The 20,547-nt window shown below is 39.9% G+C and overlaps 1 protein-coding gene across 5 annotated transcripts in view; it reads right to left on the bottom strand.

The window, feature by feature from the left end:
- HELZ (helicase with zinc finger) overlaps positions 1-20,547 on the bottom strand; it is a 72,394-nt gene that overhangs the window by 48,856 nt on the left and 2,991 nt on the right. For 3 of the 5 annotated variants that reach the window (XM_065735403.1, XM_065735405.1, XM_065735406.1), the window contains 5 exons: positions 8,721-8,948; positions 6,969-7,005; positions 3,781-3,905; positions 1,012-1,068; positions 243-291 (listed from right to left, as the gene is read on the bottom strand). In XM_065735403.1, the coding sequence (XP_065591475.1) occupies positions 243-291; positions 1,012-1,068; positions 3,781-3,905; positions 6,969-7,005; positions 8,721-8,930 (478 nt within the window). In that variant the 5' untranslated portion in view covers positions 8,931-8,948. The remainder of the gene's footprint in view (positions 1-242; positions 292-1,011; positions 1,069-3,780; positions 3,906-6,968; positions 7,006-8,720; positions 8,949-20,547) is intronic. The other 2 variants (XM_065735407.1, XM_065735408.1) reach the window with 1 other exon arrangement.

Below are 20,547 nucleotides of genomic sequence, written 5' to 3' on the forward strand. Positions count from 1 at the left end.
CTCAGTAATTTGCAGAATTAAGCAAGCTCTGGTACAGCACTCTGACAAAGAGTGGAAAATTCTGCTATCAAATTCAACCAACAATGAGATAATTCAACCTAAATCCCGAGGGCTCATCAAAACAGTTAAGACAACAGAACAGTTATTCTGCTTCTTGACTGCTATCCAGTGTTGAACACTCCCCAGAATCTTTAAGGACTCCTCACTACAAAATTAAGCAGATTTATAAATGAGTTACATACCTTCTTCTAAATCTTCTACATGATATCCTGATGGAATTTTATCAGCTGCCTACAATTATTAAAAATACAGTTATAAAGAATCACAAAACAATTTCAGCAATATGAACTGTTCTGGTTTCTCTACTTTTAAAATGTGTTTTAGATCAATGGATACAAAAGCATTCAGAAGTCTGAAATCAGTTATGGTCACAAACATGATTTTGTAATAACTAAATTACAACCACTGATACAATTAATTCTGTCTGGAACACTGAGTCCATTCAACTTCAGAAGAGAATTTTAAGGTTCCACCACGAGGAGGGTATTTTCACACAGACAGCAATCAAAATTTAAAGGGTCAAAAGTCCAAACTCAATACTGAGATATGTCTCAGCTTTAAATCTACATTATAAGTGAAACCCAAATCAGTGACTTAAAGTAACAAAAAATAAGAAAGTTAAAACAAGTGAAAGAGAGCATTTATGCCATTTAACCCAAGTCCTACCTGTAACTTCAGAATCATTTCCAGCAGAGAAAAATAAAATAAATAAATAACATAATTAAAATGCATCCAATTCCTTCTACTTGCTACTTCAACCTATGAGCATCACTATTTTCTCATCCATTACGAGAAACTGGGAGGAAAGGCTGCTGAAGAGGTAGGTGGTAAAGTCCAACAGCCTAGTGGAAATTACTGTATCTAAACCAGCAGGAGTACTGACACGCTGGGATATTCTTCAGTTCTATCAGCTGCTACTCATTATTCTCCCAACAGCATGCTCATTATTACCTCTGTTTCAGCAAGAAGTGTTTTCAGTCGTGTCAGATCTTTAGTTACCATCCCGTTCTGAGGAGAGAAGTGGAAGAAAACAATACCAACATATCAAACACAAACTTTTAAACACATCAAGCGACAGCAAAAGAGATCATTCCCCTCATCACCAAAAAGAGAGGCAGTAAGGAAAGATGAATTTGACTTACAATGCACAATGCTGAATGACATTTGTGTACAACAGCAGCACATGTAGAACAAGTTGGAAAAAACCTCTTACAACATTTGGCAGCCACCCAAGATAGTATTAACAGTGACATTACTTATTGAATGCTATCTTCCAGACTGATATCCCACACAAGAGGTGGTCACGAAGGCATGATGCCCCACTGGACAAGGGCTCTATGCTTGAGACCTCTGCTCTATTATCAGCTTGGCTACTGGCCTGCTGGGTGACCTTCTGTGAGTCACATCTCCACGCCTCAGCTTCCCACTTGCAAAATGTTGATCATAACACTGCCTGCTTTTACATAGCACTTGGTAAGCTGCTGACAAAAAGCACTATACATCAGCCATATGCTATGGTTACTGAACATTTCAGCTCCAAAGGAATCAATATAATAAACTGTCACTGCCTTTGCAGCAACAAATTCATTTCTTCTTAAGGATGTATTTTACAGCCTACTGATTCCTGCCTTCCAGCTCTTTCTGCTCTAATGCAGACTATGGCATTTTTTGATTGTTCACTAAAGGTAAGCCATGTAATGAAAAATATCTGTACGTTCAAGGTATATCTGAACTAAAATCTTTCAAAAGTGAATTTAGCTCAAATAGATAACTACTGTGCAATAACTTCACACTCATGGAAGACAAAACCTTGAAGAAAAGAACCTTGGTCCGTGTTCTGATTTCAATATATTGTTGCAGAAATTTAGTTAAGTATCACTGCATTCATTAAACTCCATATTTTTTACTTTGGTGCCACTGAACAGCAGAAATTGCTGAAAATTTATATGCTCAACAATTCACACGCTTGTCTTTTTTTTTCAAAATCATTTTTCACTTCCTCAATAGAAAGGTTGCAAATTGAACCTGCTGAGCTGAAATGTAGTAAAGCATAAATAAAGTTACCAAGAGTCATTCTCTTGAAGTCACAGAGGAGGAAACTGGATGGATTCCAGTTCTTCAATGAATTCCTTCCAAAACTCTGTTACGTTTTCTCTTTCCATCCACTGGCCAAAGTCAGTAAATGAGTTTGATTTTATCATTCCCACCAAAAGTAATAGTGAATAATGACCTCAAACATGTAAAAACCTCTTACATTCTGCTTTGTAACAAAACTCTGGAATCACATATGAAGATATCTTTCTGCACAACAGTAGTACCAAACAAGGCCATTGTACATTCCCTATGATGTGGAGTTTGGGGCTATTTTACTCATTATTTGTAAAATCAAGCTTCCTTCAATCTTGCCAGGAATTTTTCAATGAAACATTTTCTTTCACTAGAAAACACCAGCCAGACAAAGCAAAGCCTTTTATTTATATACAAACAGTCAACAGTGGAGAGTGGAGGGGGGGGGATAAGTAAATAAATAAATCAGGATATATACAATGCAAACAGACAAACAACACTCCCCCAGAAAAGCCTACTGCTTAAGTTAAGCACCAAAATACAAGGCATGGTTTTCAGCTCACTGCAGGTTCTTTTCTAGGTGAATGTCTAACTAGGGAAAAGCACAATCACTCAGCATGCACCTTCATGTCTTTGGCTCCATTACCATATTTTCCAAAAATAAATACATATTAAATAAAGCCATACTCATAGATATTGCATCAGGAAAGCGACTCTGCACAACTAACAAAGCATCAACACAACTCATATAACCATACAGAAAAAATACACTTAAGCAGTACACTTAAGTAACATTGAACATGCTTAATCATTTTGCAACGTGTAATTACAAGGCAACGCTCATGCAGCAATATACTCCAAAAGAGAACTCATTTTACTCCTTTTACTTCCTAACACCCAATTTCCAGTAATAGTCCCTCCTAGAACAGATTCTGATGTTATTTAATGCATGTCACAGTCTGACAAGAGTTGCTCTTCTCTGTGCTACAGCCATGCCCCTGGACTAAGCACCACAAGCAGTTCAAGGTGATGAACTGCATATCTTTTGAGATCAGAAAAATCAAAAGGGTATCATTCTTACACATGTCCCTAGTTTTCTCCATATGCGTAGTCACTTTTAAACCTTAACACCTTTGGATAATTTGAGGGTAAAATAGAAGCTTTAAACTCAAACCGTTATCTTGCCTTGATGAAGTTTTTCCCTGTAAACCTTTTCATGCTGTTTTACATTGTAGATCCACTTACTTAATAGCCCCATCAATATTTTTTTTCTACTTCAAAAGTTTAACTCACTGAAGTATATATACAAAATGGTGTCAGATGCAACCCAACAATATAAGCTGAAGTTTGAAATTCTCATTATTCTATTAAATTACACAAATACATTTTTTTCCCCTTTTTTTTTTATTCCTTTCTCTCTTCAGGATTCAGAACCAACTGTAAGAAAAACTTGTCTAAATCATGCCAACTCCAAAACATCGATAAAGCATGATCAGTATCCTGACTGAACAGATACTTATCTTTTGTCTTTTGGTACCATTCATCTTGTTGCAACCTGCCAGTCAAACATACGTTTGTTTTTAAATGCATCCCCAAAAATGGAAATACAAAACTGCTTTTTTAAATCACATAGATTGCAGGAAACACACTTACCAGTGATTCACCCATCAGTGATTTGGAAAGAACATTAGACACAATTTGCAGCTTCCCTTTAAGATGCATGCAGCAGAGCACTGCACGGAAAGATCCATCTCCCTTGGCCAGCCCCTCTCCCAACACTGCAAAACAAAACAGTAACTATGAGTTTCATCAAGGCATACACTTAAATAAACTCTACAGTTTTCCTTCACCTTTAACATGAAAATAATCTCCACAACTTGGGTTAAAACCATGGCTTCTCTGAAAGACAAGGCCTGGTATTACTAGCTCATGTTTAATATTAACTTGCAACTTGTCTCCCACCATCTAAGAAATGCTGTGCATGAGTCTCAAAAAAGGCTGAAATGTCTACACGCTAAAATAGACAAAAAATTAAATATGGGAAGGATAAATTCTAATATGTGACACAGACACAAAGGACCTCCTCTTCACAGAAAGGGGAAAAAAAAACCCAGCAACCAACAACTTCTTGGTAACACAAACATGCTCAGGAAGATCCATTCATGCTCATAAAAAGCATGCCCTGTAGATTCCAAATATAGCTAACCTCATCGTGGTCAATTCCTGTTACTTTAAAAGGGCTTTTATTCACTTATGCTGTAAAGTGCAGGATATAGGAACGATTGTTTGAGTCGAGAAGTTTACAAGCTCCATGTAACAGAAAACTTGCCTCATGTTTTCTAGCACTGGATCAGCTAGCGAGACAAACAGACACTTTCACCGATGCTTCCAGTAGTGAAAGGACTTTTTTCATGACACAGCCTTGCTTCAGACCAGCAGGAGTAACATTTAATCACATATATTACCTTACCAGAAAAAGCAATGCCCTCCCCAGCAATTAACAGGCTAGTGAAGCTGAGCACGTGCATTTAAAAGAAAGCTGGACAGTTGTTTACAATTACAGAATTAAAAATCTGTACTGCTGTTATTGCAGGCAACATCAGCATCTGTGTTTATACTGCTGTTCACGCAGACTATAGGTGCCAACAGCTTGTGTTAGAGCTAACAGGAATCGCCACAGCATCAGGAATACATTTTGGAATAATAAACGAAAGCTCCTCACTCAGACACTCACGTCATTAACAGGAATTACATGAAATGTGACAGAAATAAGAGTCCCACAAAAACACGTACATGAAACCAATTAGACAGCCCTTCAAAATGAAATGGTAACTCAATACTGTTTATACAGCCCCTCCAGGATTACTCCAGATTCACCACTCCGATGATACTGACCACACTTCCATAAATAGAGCCTACTTCCCAAACCAGAAGCAGCAGCACCAGAAATAGCTTCAGCATGTCTGATGGTTTGCTATTTTAGCCTCAAAGGCTGGATGTACAATTATGAAATTTTGTATCATTAACCACAAAGTGCTACCAAGCTAAAACACGCAGTTGCATATAAAATGTTACAAGACATGAACTAATTTCTTCTGTTAAAGATCTGTGTAGCAGCTTAATAGATTTTACCTGACTGTTTCCTTGTACTACGCTATATAGAATATGTATTTCTCAGTTTACCCCAAAAACAACTTATCATTCAAGGTCAAAGTAAAAGAGTTGCAGGTATGCAGCACACTGGGTCTTGCAAAAAGACCAAACAACTCTGAAAAATACTCTGTCCTAACAAAAAAAAAAAAAAAGAAAAAAAAAGTAATTGTGGGCATCAAGGAATACAGGTCATCCACACTAAGGTACTTTCTTCCAAAGGGTATTTCAAACTAAACTGGAACTAGAACTTTTCAGGATTACAATGAAGATACTCAGATGCTAGGTTACAATCAGTAACAGCACAATAGAGGGAAACCCAATCCAATAGCTGATAGCTATATGCATATGAATAAGGTGTATATAATATACAGGAACACACACACATGACTTTCACACTGGCAAATAAATATGGCACGAAGTTGATAAATGTCTTCAGTTTTAGATCTGAGAAATGTATGTGCAGAACACGCTGGCATGAATCAAAGGTATTAACACTACTCTGGACTGATTCTTTGTTACTAAGATACAAGCTGATTTCTCTGGATTTTTCAAATTTTAAAGTGCACTGAGTGATTGGCATTCCTATTCCACCCATACCTACACACAGCAAGTGAGAGAAAGGAATAATGCAGTTAACACTATAGTTCATATGAGATGCTGATTTCTGGCACACATGCCAAGGGAAGAAAAAAGTTCAACAGACAAATGTCACTCAGCTAACGATACAACAGCCCCATCAGATCCCATCAATGAGAACACCACTGATTAAAAAGAATTCTCCTTCCTACCTCCTTTAACCATTACTCTTTCCACACGTCTGTCTCTCATTTCTTTGCCAACATGAAAGACAATTTGGCACGTATCAACAGTCAGACCAAGAAAAGTCTACAACTTGAATATCAATGAAGACAAATGCACTTCAAAAAAACCCACACCACTGCACAGGAATGTCACAACAGTAAAATCACAAAGTCCATGCAACAAAACCATGGTTCCAGGAAATCTCTTTTAAAACTCAAGAATAGTTAAGAAACTAAACACTGGAGTGTGGGACCTGCCCCTCTTGTCCTTCCAAATCTAGCCAATAAACTGTTTACCAAATGTTTACCAAACTCAGAGTCCTCAGTGAGTACTGAGTTACTTTCCTTATAAAGCAGTTACAAAATATCAGCAGGATTGGTTAATTCCTTTAAATTGCCTCAATTAAAAAAGGCATTGAAACACAAAAGGCTCAACCTAAAGAGCCTTGAGATTGGAAGCTTCAGCAAATACAGAGATGAACATAAGCACACCATCCTGCTTTATTTCTCTGAATCAACACTTCAAATGCAAACCCAAATATCAACCAACAACCCAAGGAAGGAAGATGGAACCATCAGTTGCCTTTATCATCACAAAAATCCTAATACTCTCAATCCATCCTACATCTGTGTACTAAAATACCTCTTAGCCAGAGAGCACCACTATGCCAAAGAAAGCTGTGTTTCAGTTCTGGCACCTGAATGTGAGTAACAAAATAGTGAGATCTCTTTAAAAAAAATAAGTAGAGAAAGTATTATAAAACAGATAGATGAATTTAACTAGCACAACATCCCCTGTTAGCAATCTAACAAATTCAGACAACTGACTGCAATTTATAACACTAAATAGTAAAAAAAAAAAAAAAAAAAAAAAAGAAATAACCATACCATGCCTACAGTCTTCATCTGCTTGCCCATACTTTTTCTGAAAGGTAAAACACGAAAAGTTTAAAAATAGCGTTATTCCACTTGGCACAAACAACTACATGCTTGAATTAGAAGTTTCTTAAAACTTAAGAACTCATTAGCTCTTTTTTTTCCAGGGTAGAACATGTAAAGAACATCAGTCACTTGTCAAATCCTATCTAAGGCATCCTTAGAATGCTGACTTTGTCCTCAAATTCTCAGCAAATTAGTATTTTAAAAGAGGTATGTGGATGTGCAAAGGTACGTGTTTATGTACCTATCTGTAGGTGGCTCACAGCATCTAGGAAAAAAAAACTTTACTTTCTTCCTAGACTCTGTATTAACAACTGCTGCTAATACAGTGCTGTTGGAATTTGCAGAGTCTGCAGTTTATTTCCTCTGTCTTATCAATGGTGATTTTATAAACACTTCATCTTTACAAAGGAAAATAAGACATTTTTCTACTTAAAAATCCACATAAATCTTTAATACTTGAGTACTTAAATATTTCAAGTATCTATAATTCTTTAATAGAGAGGTTTTGATTGCAAGAGTTTTCCAAAATCCCTGAAGGCTCACTGCAACAGATGTCACTATGCTGAACATCCAGACAGGTGCCTCATAGCATTTCCAGAGGCATTCAGGTCAAAAATGTGTTAAATACTGCTATGCATCTATCTGCCTATTGACCTATGGAGATGATTTTGAGAAGTCGGCCTGTGGGAACACAACTGACACTAAAAATCAAACTTAAAAACAACCCAGCTATACGATGGGTCACATCTAAACTAAGGAAGCTTCCCAGTTCTTGTTTTGCACATTGAATAGTCAAATTCAGCTATCTAAAGAACAGGCATGATTTATCTTAAAGGTGTCCAGCAAGGTCTTACAAGTTGGCCAAACATTTTTCATGTGAGATGATGCTGTTCATATCCAATACATGAAGATTTGAGGACAAGAAGGCCCCTGTAAATCTGTAATAACATTTCCAAAGCAGAAGGGTAAAGAAAAATTAACCATTCCATAGCCCTTTCCCTTAAGGAACTGTAGCATTCTAATGCATTCATGGAAGGTCATGCTTTTGGTAATGGCATTGCCTACAATTCAGGGACATGCTCCTTGCCTTGCATTTACAAAAACCCTCACAAAGCTCCCAGTTTTCACATTTCCATTCAAAATCTGCCAGAGCCTGAGTTACGTCTTTCAGCAGACATGCTCTAGCCTAGCAATGGAAAACTAGTTGTGATCAAATATTAAAAGACTACTGTTAGGTTATGCAAAAAGCAACTAAATTAAGTATGAACTGGTTGCCTGAATTCTGGCATTTCTTAAACTTTGTTTTTTGAGCACTTACATCTGTAACTTTAATTTAATACTCTTTAGAGAGAAGGTAATTTGGTATGTCATTCAGCAGTTTTATGAAAATAATACTTGAAAACCAGTTATTTTTATTCTTAGAATATATTTTGGACTTAAAAAAAGATGATAATTCTCTATTATTTTAAGGAACCATGATTCAGACCCGAAGTATTTAGAGGTCCCAATCTCAAAAAAATAAGCAGATCAGGGAATACTACAGGACAGAAGCCTCATACATGTTTTAACAATGAGGATTCTGCAGCAAAACAACATGTCAACTATAGGAAAACACAGAATTTTACTTAAATCTTGATGGTACAAGATACTTGATTGTTCTTTCCAGTTCATTAGATACTATGAAAGAGTCACACTCACAAGTTGTAAAAAGGAAGCAATTCTATACAGCAGAGTCTCGATTTTGATGCGGTCGATTTCTGCCTGGCATGCCTCCGGGAGGTGAGCTGGGGGGTACTGGCTGAGGGAAAGGAGTGCCTCTGTGCAATGCTTCACTGCCACTTCATAATCCTGCTGCTTAAGGGATTCACATGCTTGTTCACATGACTTCTCTGGTCTTCTGTCTGCCATGACTCAGGGACAGAAATCCTAGAGTGGGGGCAGAGGGGATGATAAAACGTTGGTTAGCTGCATGATGGCAGTGACAACTCGCCAACCAACTGCCATTCCCACCTCCAGGTGCTGTAGCACATCCCCTTTGGTCCATGCCACTCGTCCCAACCTAACTAACCTCATCCCAGTCTCCTACTCACAGCCCTCCTGGGTCTTACTTTCAGTTCTAATTCAAGAAGGTACTTAAGTCCATGACTGATTTTAAAAAATATGTAGTGGTTTCCAACTTTAATGCCAGCATGGATTTAAGCACTTTGCTACATAGAGGCTTCTGTGTCCTCAAGTCTGCTTTGGAAGCAATGCAACTCATCCACCAGCCCCTTCTCTGAGCCTGCAGTGCTTTCCCCAAGACACCTTCAGTTTCAAAGCACTCCTCACCTATTCCTAGGGCACGTGAGCCAACCTCTGGGACAGGTGAAGCACATGGGATGGACTCAGATGGAAGAGAAGGAGCTGGAGGTCAGCAGGAACCCACCTGACAGCTCCTGCTGCTTTTTAGTTGTATTTGTGTCTGAGAAAGCTTAGATGCCCCCACCACACCAACACCATGGTGCACCTTGCCAACAGAACTCCTTAAACAATTTTAAAGTAAACATTTTGTGGGGTGAAACTGAAGCAGCAGTGATAGAAATCTACATAGAAGATAAACATCATCATCTGCCAACAAACCAAGACAAATGGTCATCCGCAATGGAACCTTCCCATAGAAAAGCAAAACCCTTCCACAATCCCCATCTACGCTGTCACTTCATTGATAATATTTAAAGATATGTCTCTAGAGACATTTTACTTCAAAGCTGACTTGACAAAAACACATCCTGATAACCAAAAGAGGAAAACTTATGAGTACTCATTCACTGTTAGCAAGCAGCATACTGCCCACATCTGGGACTTGATACCAACTGTCATGAAAACCAACCTCCTCGAAAATTCTACTATCTAAAAACTTCCTTTACATTTCACATTTGCTGATTTTTAACTAATCCAAAATACGGTAACTTCAAGAAGTTATCTGAAAATCAAATAAAGATATTTTCTATGTCAGGAAAGTACCTCACTACCCCACTTTTCTCACCAACACCTATCTGGGCCAACACACAGTGTAAAAGCAAGCAAGAAGTTTAATACAACGCGTCACAGCATTCCCTTCTACAGCATTCATACAAAAGTGTCTCACATCCAAACTGCACCTTCCCAGAGGTGAAGGAACACGGGTATGAAGCAGCTTTTGCATTTCCATACATGTGAGAAAATTAATTTAAGGAGCTCGGTTGGATCACTTAAACAAGCACTTCTTTTCAGTCAGAAACATTAGGTGTTGTTACGCTGTTTATGCAAGGATCCTTCTGCATACGACTCAAAATGCAACAGATTTCTGTTTCACTCAAGTTCTATGCTGCAGAAAGCTGTACAAATCTAGGATATGCTACACAGCAATACAATAGTTAATTGATGCCTTTCTCACGTACTTTGTTTTCCTCCTGAGGGACTGAAAAGAGAGGATTTCATGAACTCTGCTGTACTTTTGATTTCCTCACTTCCTGGCTGAAGAGTCAAAATTCCTTTGACCAGAAGTCTCAGCAGAGCTTCTGTGTGTTTACTGCAGAAGAACAGTTTATACACAGATCCCACGCTGGCCAGCACAACCAGCAGGCAGAGGCAGGCTCCTTCACCAAGCCCTTCCTCTCCACCAGGGCACTACAAAAAGCAAAATGTTATTTACCCATTGCCTCATGCTGGCTGCTTCAACAAACACTGAACTAGTTTGTGGAGAGGTCTGACATCCCCAGCAGTGGCAACAAATTTCTCTGGTCAGCTTGCAGATACGGACAGCACTGCAAAGGACACTGTATTCCCAGCTCTTTGAGAAACAGCAAATGATCAATGCACTTCAGTCCTTCTGCCCGTTAAACCGAGATTAAAATACGAAGCATGTAGCAGAATAAATGCCAGGATTATTCATTTTCTCAAAATGGCTTGGAGGACTGCATACCAAAAGAGCTGCATTCAAAACGGAATCGTTATTTATTCTAATAGCAAACTTCAATGCATCTTCAGAATTTTGTGCAGCCGGTTAACAGGCACATCCCCACTATCCGAAGTGACACGACTGAAACAAGCTGACCTCAGAAATACAGCCACAACACACTATCAGCAACACCTTTATTATCAGAAGTCAATTCAAAGTATTCCTTAGCTTCCAACCACTTCACAGCAGTGCCACTGCTCTACAGGAAGGCTTCTGATTCACACCTTTAAGTAACGTATTTATGCACAGCACCTGCAAATACTGCCAGATAGAACAGTAAGCATCACATTGACCTGAGCACATACAGGAGCCAACAGCTGTTCTCCCGTGAGCTAATGCAGAGATCTAACTCTCACTTTGTAACTCCTACCACCAAAAACCTCTTCCCATTAGTAGAAGAAAACCTCCATTTCTTTGAAAGCCAAGTCATGTCCAGCTTAACCTCCACAAGACATCTGCTGTCTCTATCATATAAAAGATCTGCTTAACTCCAGACTGGTGTAACTCAAACCCTGGTGCCTGGTTTTGTTTCGCCAGGGATTTGTGAGAGACTTTCTCCTTACTAATGATTTTCAGGGTCGATTTTCAGAATGTGTATTTCTCCTTCTTGCCAATGAGATTCTGTAAACAAACAAATAGAGTAATTAAAAGCTCATCCCTAAATAAAACTGCTCATTTCCCCCTCCAAACTGCAGAGCAGGACAGGAAATGCAGAAGGGACAGCTCCAGAAGGAAGAGTTCCAAACATGATCATCTTACACTGCCATTTACTTTCCAGTGAGCACCCCCTTGCTGGGTGCATAGGAAGCTTTTGAAGAATTACACGACAGCTTGATTGGTCTCAGTGCAAACCAAAAAAACCCAAAAAAAAATAGGAGAGAACATCGTGATCCAGAATTTCAGTATTTCAGAGGAGTTTAACTCCTGACTCTGCACTTCTACTCCAGGCAGTTTACTGATGTATTTTATGCAACCAAAGGGTCCACATGCTAAGATAATGGTGATAAAGTAAACGACAGTTCCAAAAATATTCAAACAGATGATTTTCAGTTCACTGTAAAGCTTCGAGCCAGATAACTCCTGCTGTACTTCATAAACAAACAGATTAGAGGGCACAATTCTGTTCCTATTAATGCTATTGGCAAAATTCCCAATGTCTGCCAAGACAGAAGGATCAGATCCAAGGTCTCGCATGCCAAGCTGACAAACAGCAGACAAGTCAGTAAATATTTGCATATTTTAACCAGACATTAACATCTCTTGTGAAGATTTATGCTAAAGCAATGATGTTCAACTTGCAGTCCCACAGTGAGACCGGAGGAATTTGCCATGAACTGAATGATGCTCCGAGAGCCACAAAGCAGAATCCACGCTCTGTAGCACATGTAGACCCAGGGCCATGGGCACACGGAGGGGAAGAGCCTCTCCAGCTGCCTCCTGTTACAACACACAGCTCTGCTGGCAGCCGTCAGCACCCACCTGCTCCCTGCCAGAGCTATCAGCTGTGCCTCCTGCCAGCACCGTGCTGCAGGCACTGAGAAAGCACAGCACTAAGTCAGCTTGGGAAAGGTACGTGCTCACTGTGCTGCTTCCAAGGACTCGGGGATAACTGGAAAGGCCAGCTACCAAACCAGACAGTAACACTGAACATGCAATACATTCAGGTAACGCTTCAAGAAAAGCCAGCTGTTTTGTCACTACTTCTCAGCAATTAGTTTCAAGAAGTCTACTGGATTTATTTTGAAGAACACTTGTTCTGTCCTTCCCCAGTAACTTCTGAACTTCAAGGCCGATTAAAGTTTCGCAGACATCTCAGGGGTCACAAAGGTGCTGCAAGCTTTAGGAAAAAGGGGCAACAAAACAGGTAACAGGAGACCCAGCTTATTAAGTCAAGCAAAGGAAAGGAAAATCACAATTCAGCTTCTTACTGACACCCAGAGGTCAGTCACTCCACCAATTCTTGCCATGTGCTGCCACCCACTCAGACAGAGGATGCAATTCCTAAAGATCATTTGCTAGTAAAAGACAAAAAAATATTTTCTTGCCCATAATAATAAAGGCCAAAAACTGCATTCATTAGCTTAGCTGCTCAAGAATCCATCCATTCATTTCCACGTTTCACTAAAGCAGTTTCCAAACCTTTCAGAAAAGCAGTTCACTTGGCATAACTTTTTGAAGTTTGTTTTGGGTAAAAATGAGATGTAAGAAATTCACATACGAAGGTCTCAGAACTATAAGAACTGTTTCCATAATACAAAGGAGTAATATTTGGGAAGGACACAGCCCTGGGACTCAGCAGCCCTTTCCTTCCCTCTCCCCCAACATTATTAGGAAAAGATTGACAATAAACTTTAATTCATACAGGCAAGGAAAAGTCTGGCTTCATTTCACACTCTGGCTTAAGTAAAGTACATTGGGTAACACTACACAATACAAACATTAGATATCATACCTGTGATTGCAACATCACTGTACTTAAAAAAAAAAAAGAAGAAAAATAAAGGATGGATCACTAGAGCTCAACTATGGAGATACAGCAAACATACTCTATTTGTCAGTTCACATACTAAAATGGGGAATAAATCTGTTTACTGCTAAACCACATGATATAGGTGTTCCAGGAACTCCAGTGATCCCAACTTAAGGCACTCCTGTACCTCCACATTATGTCATGTAATTCTTTTTGTAGTATATACACTCAGGAATCTTTAGAAAAGTAAAATCAAATTATTTACTTCCCTTACTTAAAACTGTAAAATGAATTTACTTTGCTCTGAGACAAAAAGGCATTTTAGGCAAGGCTACCAGAAGGAACATAATACAGAAGTCACTTACAGACATACAAAAATGTACTTTCATACTGTCATGGCATAAACATCATAAATAATCCCATCCTCAGAAACCATCTGATGAAGGGAGAGCAGATGATGATTGTGCACTACACCAACACAAAAGACAGAGCAGAGGAAAAGGATGGTGCCCCTCTCATGCAGGAAAGAATAACAGGAAAGGTTACTTCTGGGTGTTTTTGGTTTTAAAGCAAGAACATAAGAGCTGAATTCTTATCCACTCATCCACTGCAGTTACGTCTGTAGACAGTAACACACACAGTGCTCAGAAATGCACCGCACACCTTACAGAACAAATACAAAGTCTCCACCCTTGAGAGAGGACAATCTAATCAGTTTTCTAAAATAACCAAATTACTCTGGTTAATGCTGCACAACTCCAGGCAAAACGACCCTGCTTTACATTCCACAAATGATGTGAAATCTGAAATGGAGCATACAGAAGGAGGAAGGCTTATTTCAAGGTTTTATTATACAGCGTAACAGCAGCAAGAACTGCTGCTGCTTTGCCTCTAAAGAACATGATATGCTTGGTTTTCCAGGGGAAAAAAAAATGAATGAATAGTAGAGAACATCATGAACCTGTTAAATACACAGACTGTCCTTCCACTTTATTTAAAGAAAAAAGGACAGGACTGTAAACTAGGAGGATAAGGGACTGCTGACCACACAGCCGGAGCCTTCAGCCTGATCCTGTGAACTTAACACACGGAATAAACACATCCACAGCCACTGTACGAGGAACAAGTGTCTGTGGGTGGATTACCATTCACTTACCACAGTACAAAAATACAGCAGCAACTCAGATGAAATGATTTCTGCATCTGAATCCTGTGCTCTTTAAATCACTTCACATGCATTACAGATGGTAACAAGTTAGATCTGATTGCATGACAGTTCAGATTTCAGTACAGACCCTTTATTAAGTGATCATTAACAGCTTATTATCTCCACTAATCTCTTCTGTTTTGGAAGGAGTAGCAGAGGAACAACCTATGTCACAATTGGCAGCAACATTCGCACATGGACAGACCGGCCATCTTTGGCCTAGCATCTGAAACTAACTCCTGCATCTCATCCACTGTATGAGAATCCTGAATATCTTCAACCCCTGCCTTTCAATATTTTTATTTTTGTTTGGGGAGGGGTTGTTTGTTGCTTTTTTACACAGTTGTCTGAAGGCATTACCTATCTTGCTGCTCCAGGCCCCACACCATCCACCTCACATGCATTACTGCGTGCTGGACACATCAGACACAGGACTCCTATTTACACACAGCAAAACTGTAAAATGCTGCATACCCTTACATGACAGTACTGCACTGAAGTGCCACTACAAGCACTGGGTTGCAAAGTTCACCACACTAATGCCCCAAGTTCCTATGAGTCCCTTATATTCAGCTTAAGACAAATGGAAGCGATTTTTCCCCGCTGTGCTCTGCCGTGCCCCACAGAGCTCTGCATAGCACCACAATGCAAACCCAGTGTCTGCGGAATGACTTCAGTGAGTGCAGCATTCAGCACTTCTCTACATCGCAACATGACATCAGTCACTAGAAAAGCAAAAAAACAAAGTAAGGCAAAGATGTGGTTCGAGCGTGAATTGCTTTTAACCCCCACCCCTCTATTCCCACTTATTAAAACCTGTCCAATTCATGTAATTAATGAAAATGTATTAGCATTTTAAGATAAATATATATATCCTTGAAACAGTTCCTCCCTTCCAGTTCTTTATAATACCCACAATTTTCTGACCTCAGTCTCCTCATCCAGCCATGCCCATCTTCACATTCATTTTACACTTTCTGCCTACACTCAACCTACGCTTTGGACACTGTTTAAATCAAGTCTCTGCTTACTCTGTGCTGTGTGAAGACAGAGCAAGTAGGAAAGAGGAACTGGCTTTTGGAAGTGCGGACGGGGAATTCTGTGCTCTCATTTATGTCCAAAATCATACCAAGGATGATTGGGGGGGAATGCAAAAGCCCCAACCTTCAAATAGTACGGAAATCCCCTTAAAGCTCAGGCTGAAATGAATTCATAGCAGAGATGATCTTTCAGATTTGGACTAATAACCAATTTAACCAACGCAAAATTTCACAGGGTTGATAAGGCCAGAACATCACAGAGTGCCACCTCTTCTCACCATTCTGAAAGCCAAGCTCTAGCATTTTCTTTTTTATTTATTTGGTTTTTACTGTGAACAGAAGAATAATTTTTGTCCGACTTTTTTAGAAAGACTCAATTCTGTTAGCAGAACTCCTCACTCCCTCTACAGTGCCCAAAAAGTTGGCCAGGACAGACACTTACCATGGGAAATTTCAGCCCAAAATAATTAAAATTTGGCAAGTAATAACGTAACATTAGCAATAGGTAACATCACCATAGGTGGTGCTTCTGCCCCACCTACAGTTCTTTTGGCTCCTTCTTAGAAAATCCTCACGTAAACAATCTTTCATAAGAACTGGGCAGCAGCAGCAGCCTGTATTCCATATCAGCTTTTTTTCCCATATATGTTCTTGCTGCTTTTTCAGAGCAGAGTTTCTCACACTTCTCCAAGATGAGGGCATTTTTAATTGAAATATTGTCTCATGGTTACCGTTTTATCCCCATAACAACATCACCAATTACTTACTGTAAAAAAATGCATTACAAAGGTAATTCAATCTTGGCTTCTCTTAATGACATTTACCCAAGGAAAACAAAGGCTAAAATCACTACAGCACAAGCACGGCGTGGGACCAGCCCACAGGTCTGCAACTCCAACAGCAGTGCAGGAGGAGATGGCATCCATATTCTCAGAGCTGTTTAAAACACCTCAATGCACAGTGCTTACAGCTGCCTACCCGTGGCAGAGCCTCTCTTCTCAAACACTTGAGTAACACGACGAGGCCTCGTTCCCAAGTATCTGCACATTTCACAATATAACGTTTAGTAATAATTTTGACCAAAAAAGTGAATACCATTAATCTTAAGGACTTAACTGCACGACTGATACCAATATTCTTCTCCTCTGAGTCATACAACTGCCAAAAGCTCTTTCTGAGCTACGCCTGTGGTATGACATGTAGGCACATCTGCGTACGTATGACTAAACACGTCACTTCATTTCCAAAATGCCAAGCCTTTACAAAACGATGCGGCCAACGAACGCAGAGGGGTGTCAGAGAAGGCTCCCAAGCACTGCCACACGCAACACATAATGCTATCTATGAATGTATTGCAGAAGCTTAAAGGCAATAACATACGGCACGGCAGTTCCCCGCCAGGCTCACCCATTGCCTGCAGAGAGCAACTGCCCGCAGCGCATTCGCCAGCACTCACCAACTTCCTCGGGCTCAGGGACAGAACCAGACTTAGCAGCTCCTCACTTGGCCTTGCGTTCAAATCTCAGCTTCTGCTAACAGACTTATATTTGGATTTCGCTATTAAAAGTACTTTTGAAATCAGGAAATTATTTCCCACAGCAAACGCTTCCCTTTTGGAAAACCCCATACAAACTCTCCAGTTTTTTTCCCCCACCAGCAAAGCAGCTCCAAAGCACAGCAGCTCAATCCAATATTAACAAAGATACCGCTGTGATGCTGAGTCTCTTCTCAAGTGTCAAGCTTCAAGTTTCACACAAGAACGTTCTCCACTGTTACACATCCCAGTATTGCAAAGTACCACAGCCATAAGTGTAAGAAATCTACCTGAAAAATCACAGCTCAGATCATCAGTTGCTCCAGGTACAGATTGTAGAGTTGAATTAAAAACTAAAAATCCCTAGGTTTATTTCGTTTGAGAAGCAAAGCGTGAACCACCCTGAATTACTCTTTCAGTTCATTCAAGAAGGAAAATAATGCAAAACTCTTCATGCTGAATATCAGCTAATAGCTCACAGTTCATAAACTGAACACAGAAATTTGCCTGGAAGTTGTGACACGAAACAGAAAAGTCCTCTTTCAGTACACTTAAATCTTCATTGGAGCATTATAATGAACTTACATTTATTATCATAGTGAATAACACTGAGACCATGCTTTTTGTTATACATTCACAGTGCTCTGCTCAAAAAGGTCCCACCATAACAGATTCAATAGCACAATGCCACCCACAGGTATTCCAGACACCTCCCCCCAAACCATACTTATTTATGCAAGTGCATGGTATTTCTGGGCACTGTCCTGAAAGTTGAAAGCAGTAACAAACCTCCACCATTACAAATCGCTATCTTTATTGTAAATAATCTTTGAAAATCATCTCTGCGTGGTTCTGTTTCAAATAATAAGGCATAATACAGCTGACCTCAGTTTGAGGAATATTCTTCTAACTCCATACTTTAATGATATTACCCTTCTGCATCCAGATAATGCTTTTACAACATCCTTATTTCCTCTCCTAAAATGCAGGAACGCAATACCACAATCAAGTTCAATTTCTAGAACTCTCCCAAGAAGAGGATATGGATTCCCAAACTCCTCCTCGCACAGCAAACGAGTAACGAATCATTCCGACAAAGCTCTGGGAGAGCAGTGCCTAGCCTAGGCAAACAAATACAAACCAAGCTACAGCCAAGTAATACAGGCCAGTCCCAACGTCAAAACAACTGCCCCACACCGTTCCAAACATGCGACTGCCTTAAGATACGGCCCAGGTACAGTTAACTCAAAGCTGTTAGCATAAACAGCTGCAACCCAAAACAATTCCAGCAAAATAGCCACAGCACTCAGCTGCAACACTGTGCTAGCACAGCTTCAGGAGCACGCTATGAAAACACTCTCCTTAACGACATCTCTGCACAGACGACAGGAGTCCAGCGAGTTCTGGCTGCTGGGACAGCAGGGATCAGCTGAGAACAGGACCCAGGAATCCCAACCAGCTGCAGGGAATTCAGACAAGGCTGACAAAACATCACCGCTCGGGAGCACAAACACACTGCCCATTCTCTCCCCAAAGTTATCCCGGAATAAAATGAAACTATCATTTAAAAAATCTCAATTACCTTAAGATAACGTGGACTAGAAGATACATAGGGAAGAAGCACTATTTCACATCCTGCCAAACCCACTATGCTTTTCATTCGTAGCATTCTCCACTTATTATGTCCACAAAGATTTGCTACTTTCTTGGTTTGCTGAACCACTAAATATTTTCCAGCAAATTAAACACTCGTGCTGCTTTGCTAACAACAGAGTCTCAAGAACAGCTCTCACTGTTATGTATTTCCCTTTGCTGTGGGGTCTAGAGGGCTCTGAAAAAATCTTTCTAAGCATATTTAAGCAGTGTAATTTTTAGTGTTTTGATGAATATGATATTTTTGCAATATGTAATTATGAAGAAAAAAATGAAAACCAACCCCATGCAATTCACAGACCGAAAGACTGCTTCCAAATAACACTGAATACCTCAGGAGCAGCTCAGAATAACCCATGCACTGCTCACATTTCTGACCTTTACTTCCTGCCCCTCCAACATTCAAGATTTCTTCTGTGACGTAGTTCTACTATTCTTTTTCTCTCGTTACTGCTCTGAGATCATCAGCCTTCCTGCTGCTTGTAACAGAACAGATCCTGAAACCTATTTCCCCAGAGCACATGCTATCCAAAGACTGAAAAACATCCACTTCAGCCAATGCCATTCTTCACACGAGTGGTACTTCCTGAGACCAAGAGAAGCAAATCACATAGCAGCTGACAGTCACCACCTCCAAAATATCTCTTCACATTAAATAACTTAGAGAAACTCTTCCCACTGACTCTGTGGTGCTTCATACCTACTGCTTCTTGGGAACACTGCACAGCACAAGGGTCAGCCTCTGCACACCATGCACAGATCACAACAGTTTGGTGCAAGGAACTGACTTATATGACAAGGAACTGGCTTATAAATCGTAGGGAAGTATTTGCATATTATATTAGAACTACATTAGGCATCCTTTAACCATCAGTGCAATGGAAATGTAACAACAACAATCAAATCGCACCCCTGGGTAATTAGAATCTGCCCGCTCACATTCCTAAGGACTTACTTTTCTAGAATATTTGCTTTCCTCTCTTCCTCAGGTATGAGTGATCACCCCTCGCTGAAACCTCACGTTGTAAACATTTGTGTGAAGAGATTAAATCTCCATAAGCAAGACTGGTTTCAAATACGGAACCTGACTACATAGCAATACCACCGTGATAAAACCACCAGAAGCCCTGCTCCTGCAGAGCAGTCCAACATCACAGACTCCTAATTTCACTACACATAGTGGAGTCTTCCATCACCATCCCCAACCAATGGTCAAAATCTCATTGCACATCAATGCTGCTTCGAAACTTTTGAAAAAGCACTCTCTTTTTCAATATTCTCTCTTTATGTGCTTGTTGGGGGAAAAAAGAAAAGAAAAGACAATTGCAGTAGTCTACAAGCATAGGAACTATGGTACCTTTAAATACTTTATTTATATTTGTCCCTTCACTATGGGCCATTAGCAGCCTCAGGCAGAAAGGAACACCAGGGATGTGCTTCTGGGAACAAGACCTCAATCTCCTTCCCCAGATATAATGCTAAGAAAACATTACGGCCAGGATTCACATTCCTGCTAAAATTCTTGGTCTACTGATCACCAAGACAGAGAGAATGCTGGCTGCCCAACTATCTCCCCCTAAGCTAGCTTAGGACAACACCATCCTTCCTGCTTGTTCTCCCATGGCTTTTCCAAGTTATTCAG

The sequence above is a fragment of the Cyrtonyx montezumae genome, unplaced genomic scaffold (assembly GCF_038088225.1).
Source record: "Cyrtonyx montezumae isolate F1298 unplaced genomic scaffold, pur_monq_1.0 scaffold_19, whole genome shotgun sequence".
Lineage (NCBI taxonomy): Eukaryota > Metazoa > Chordata > Aves > Galliformes > Odontophoridae > Cyrtonyx > Cyrtonyx montezumae.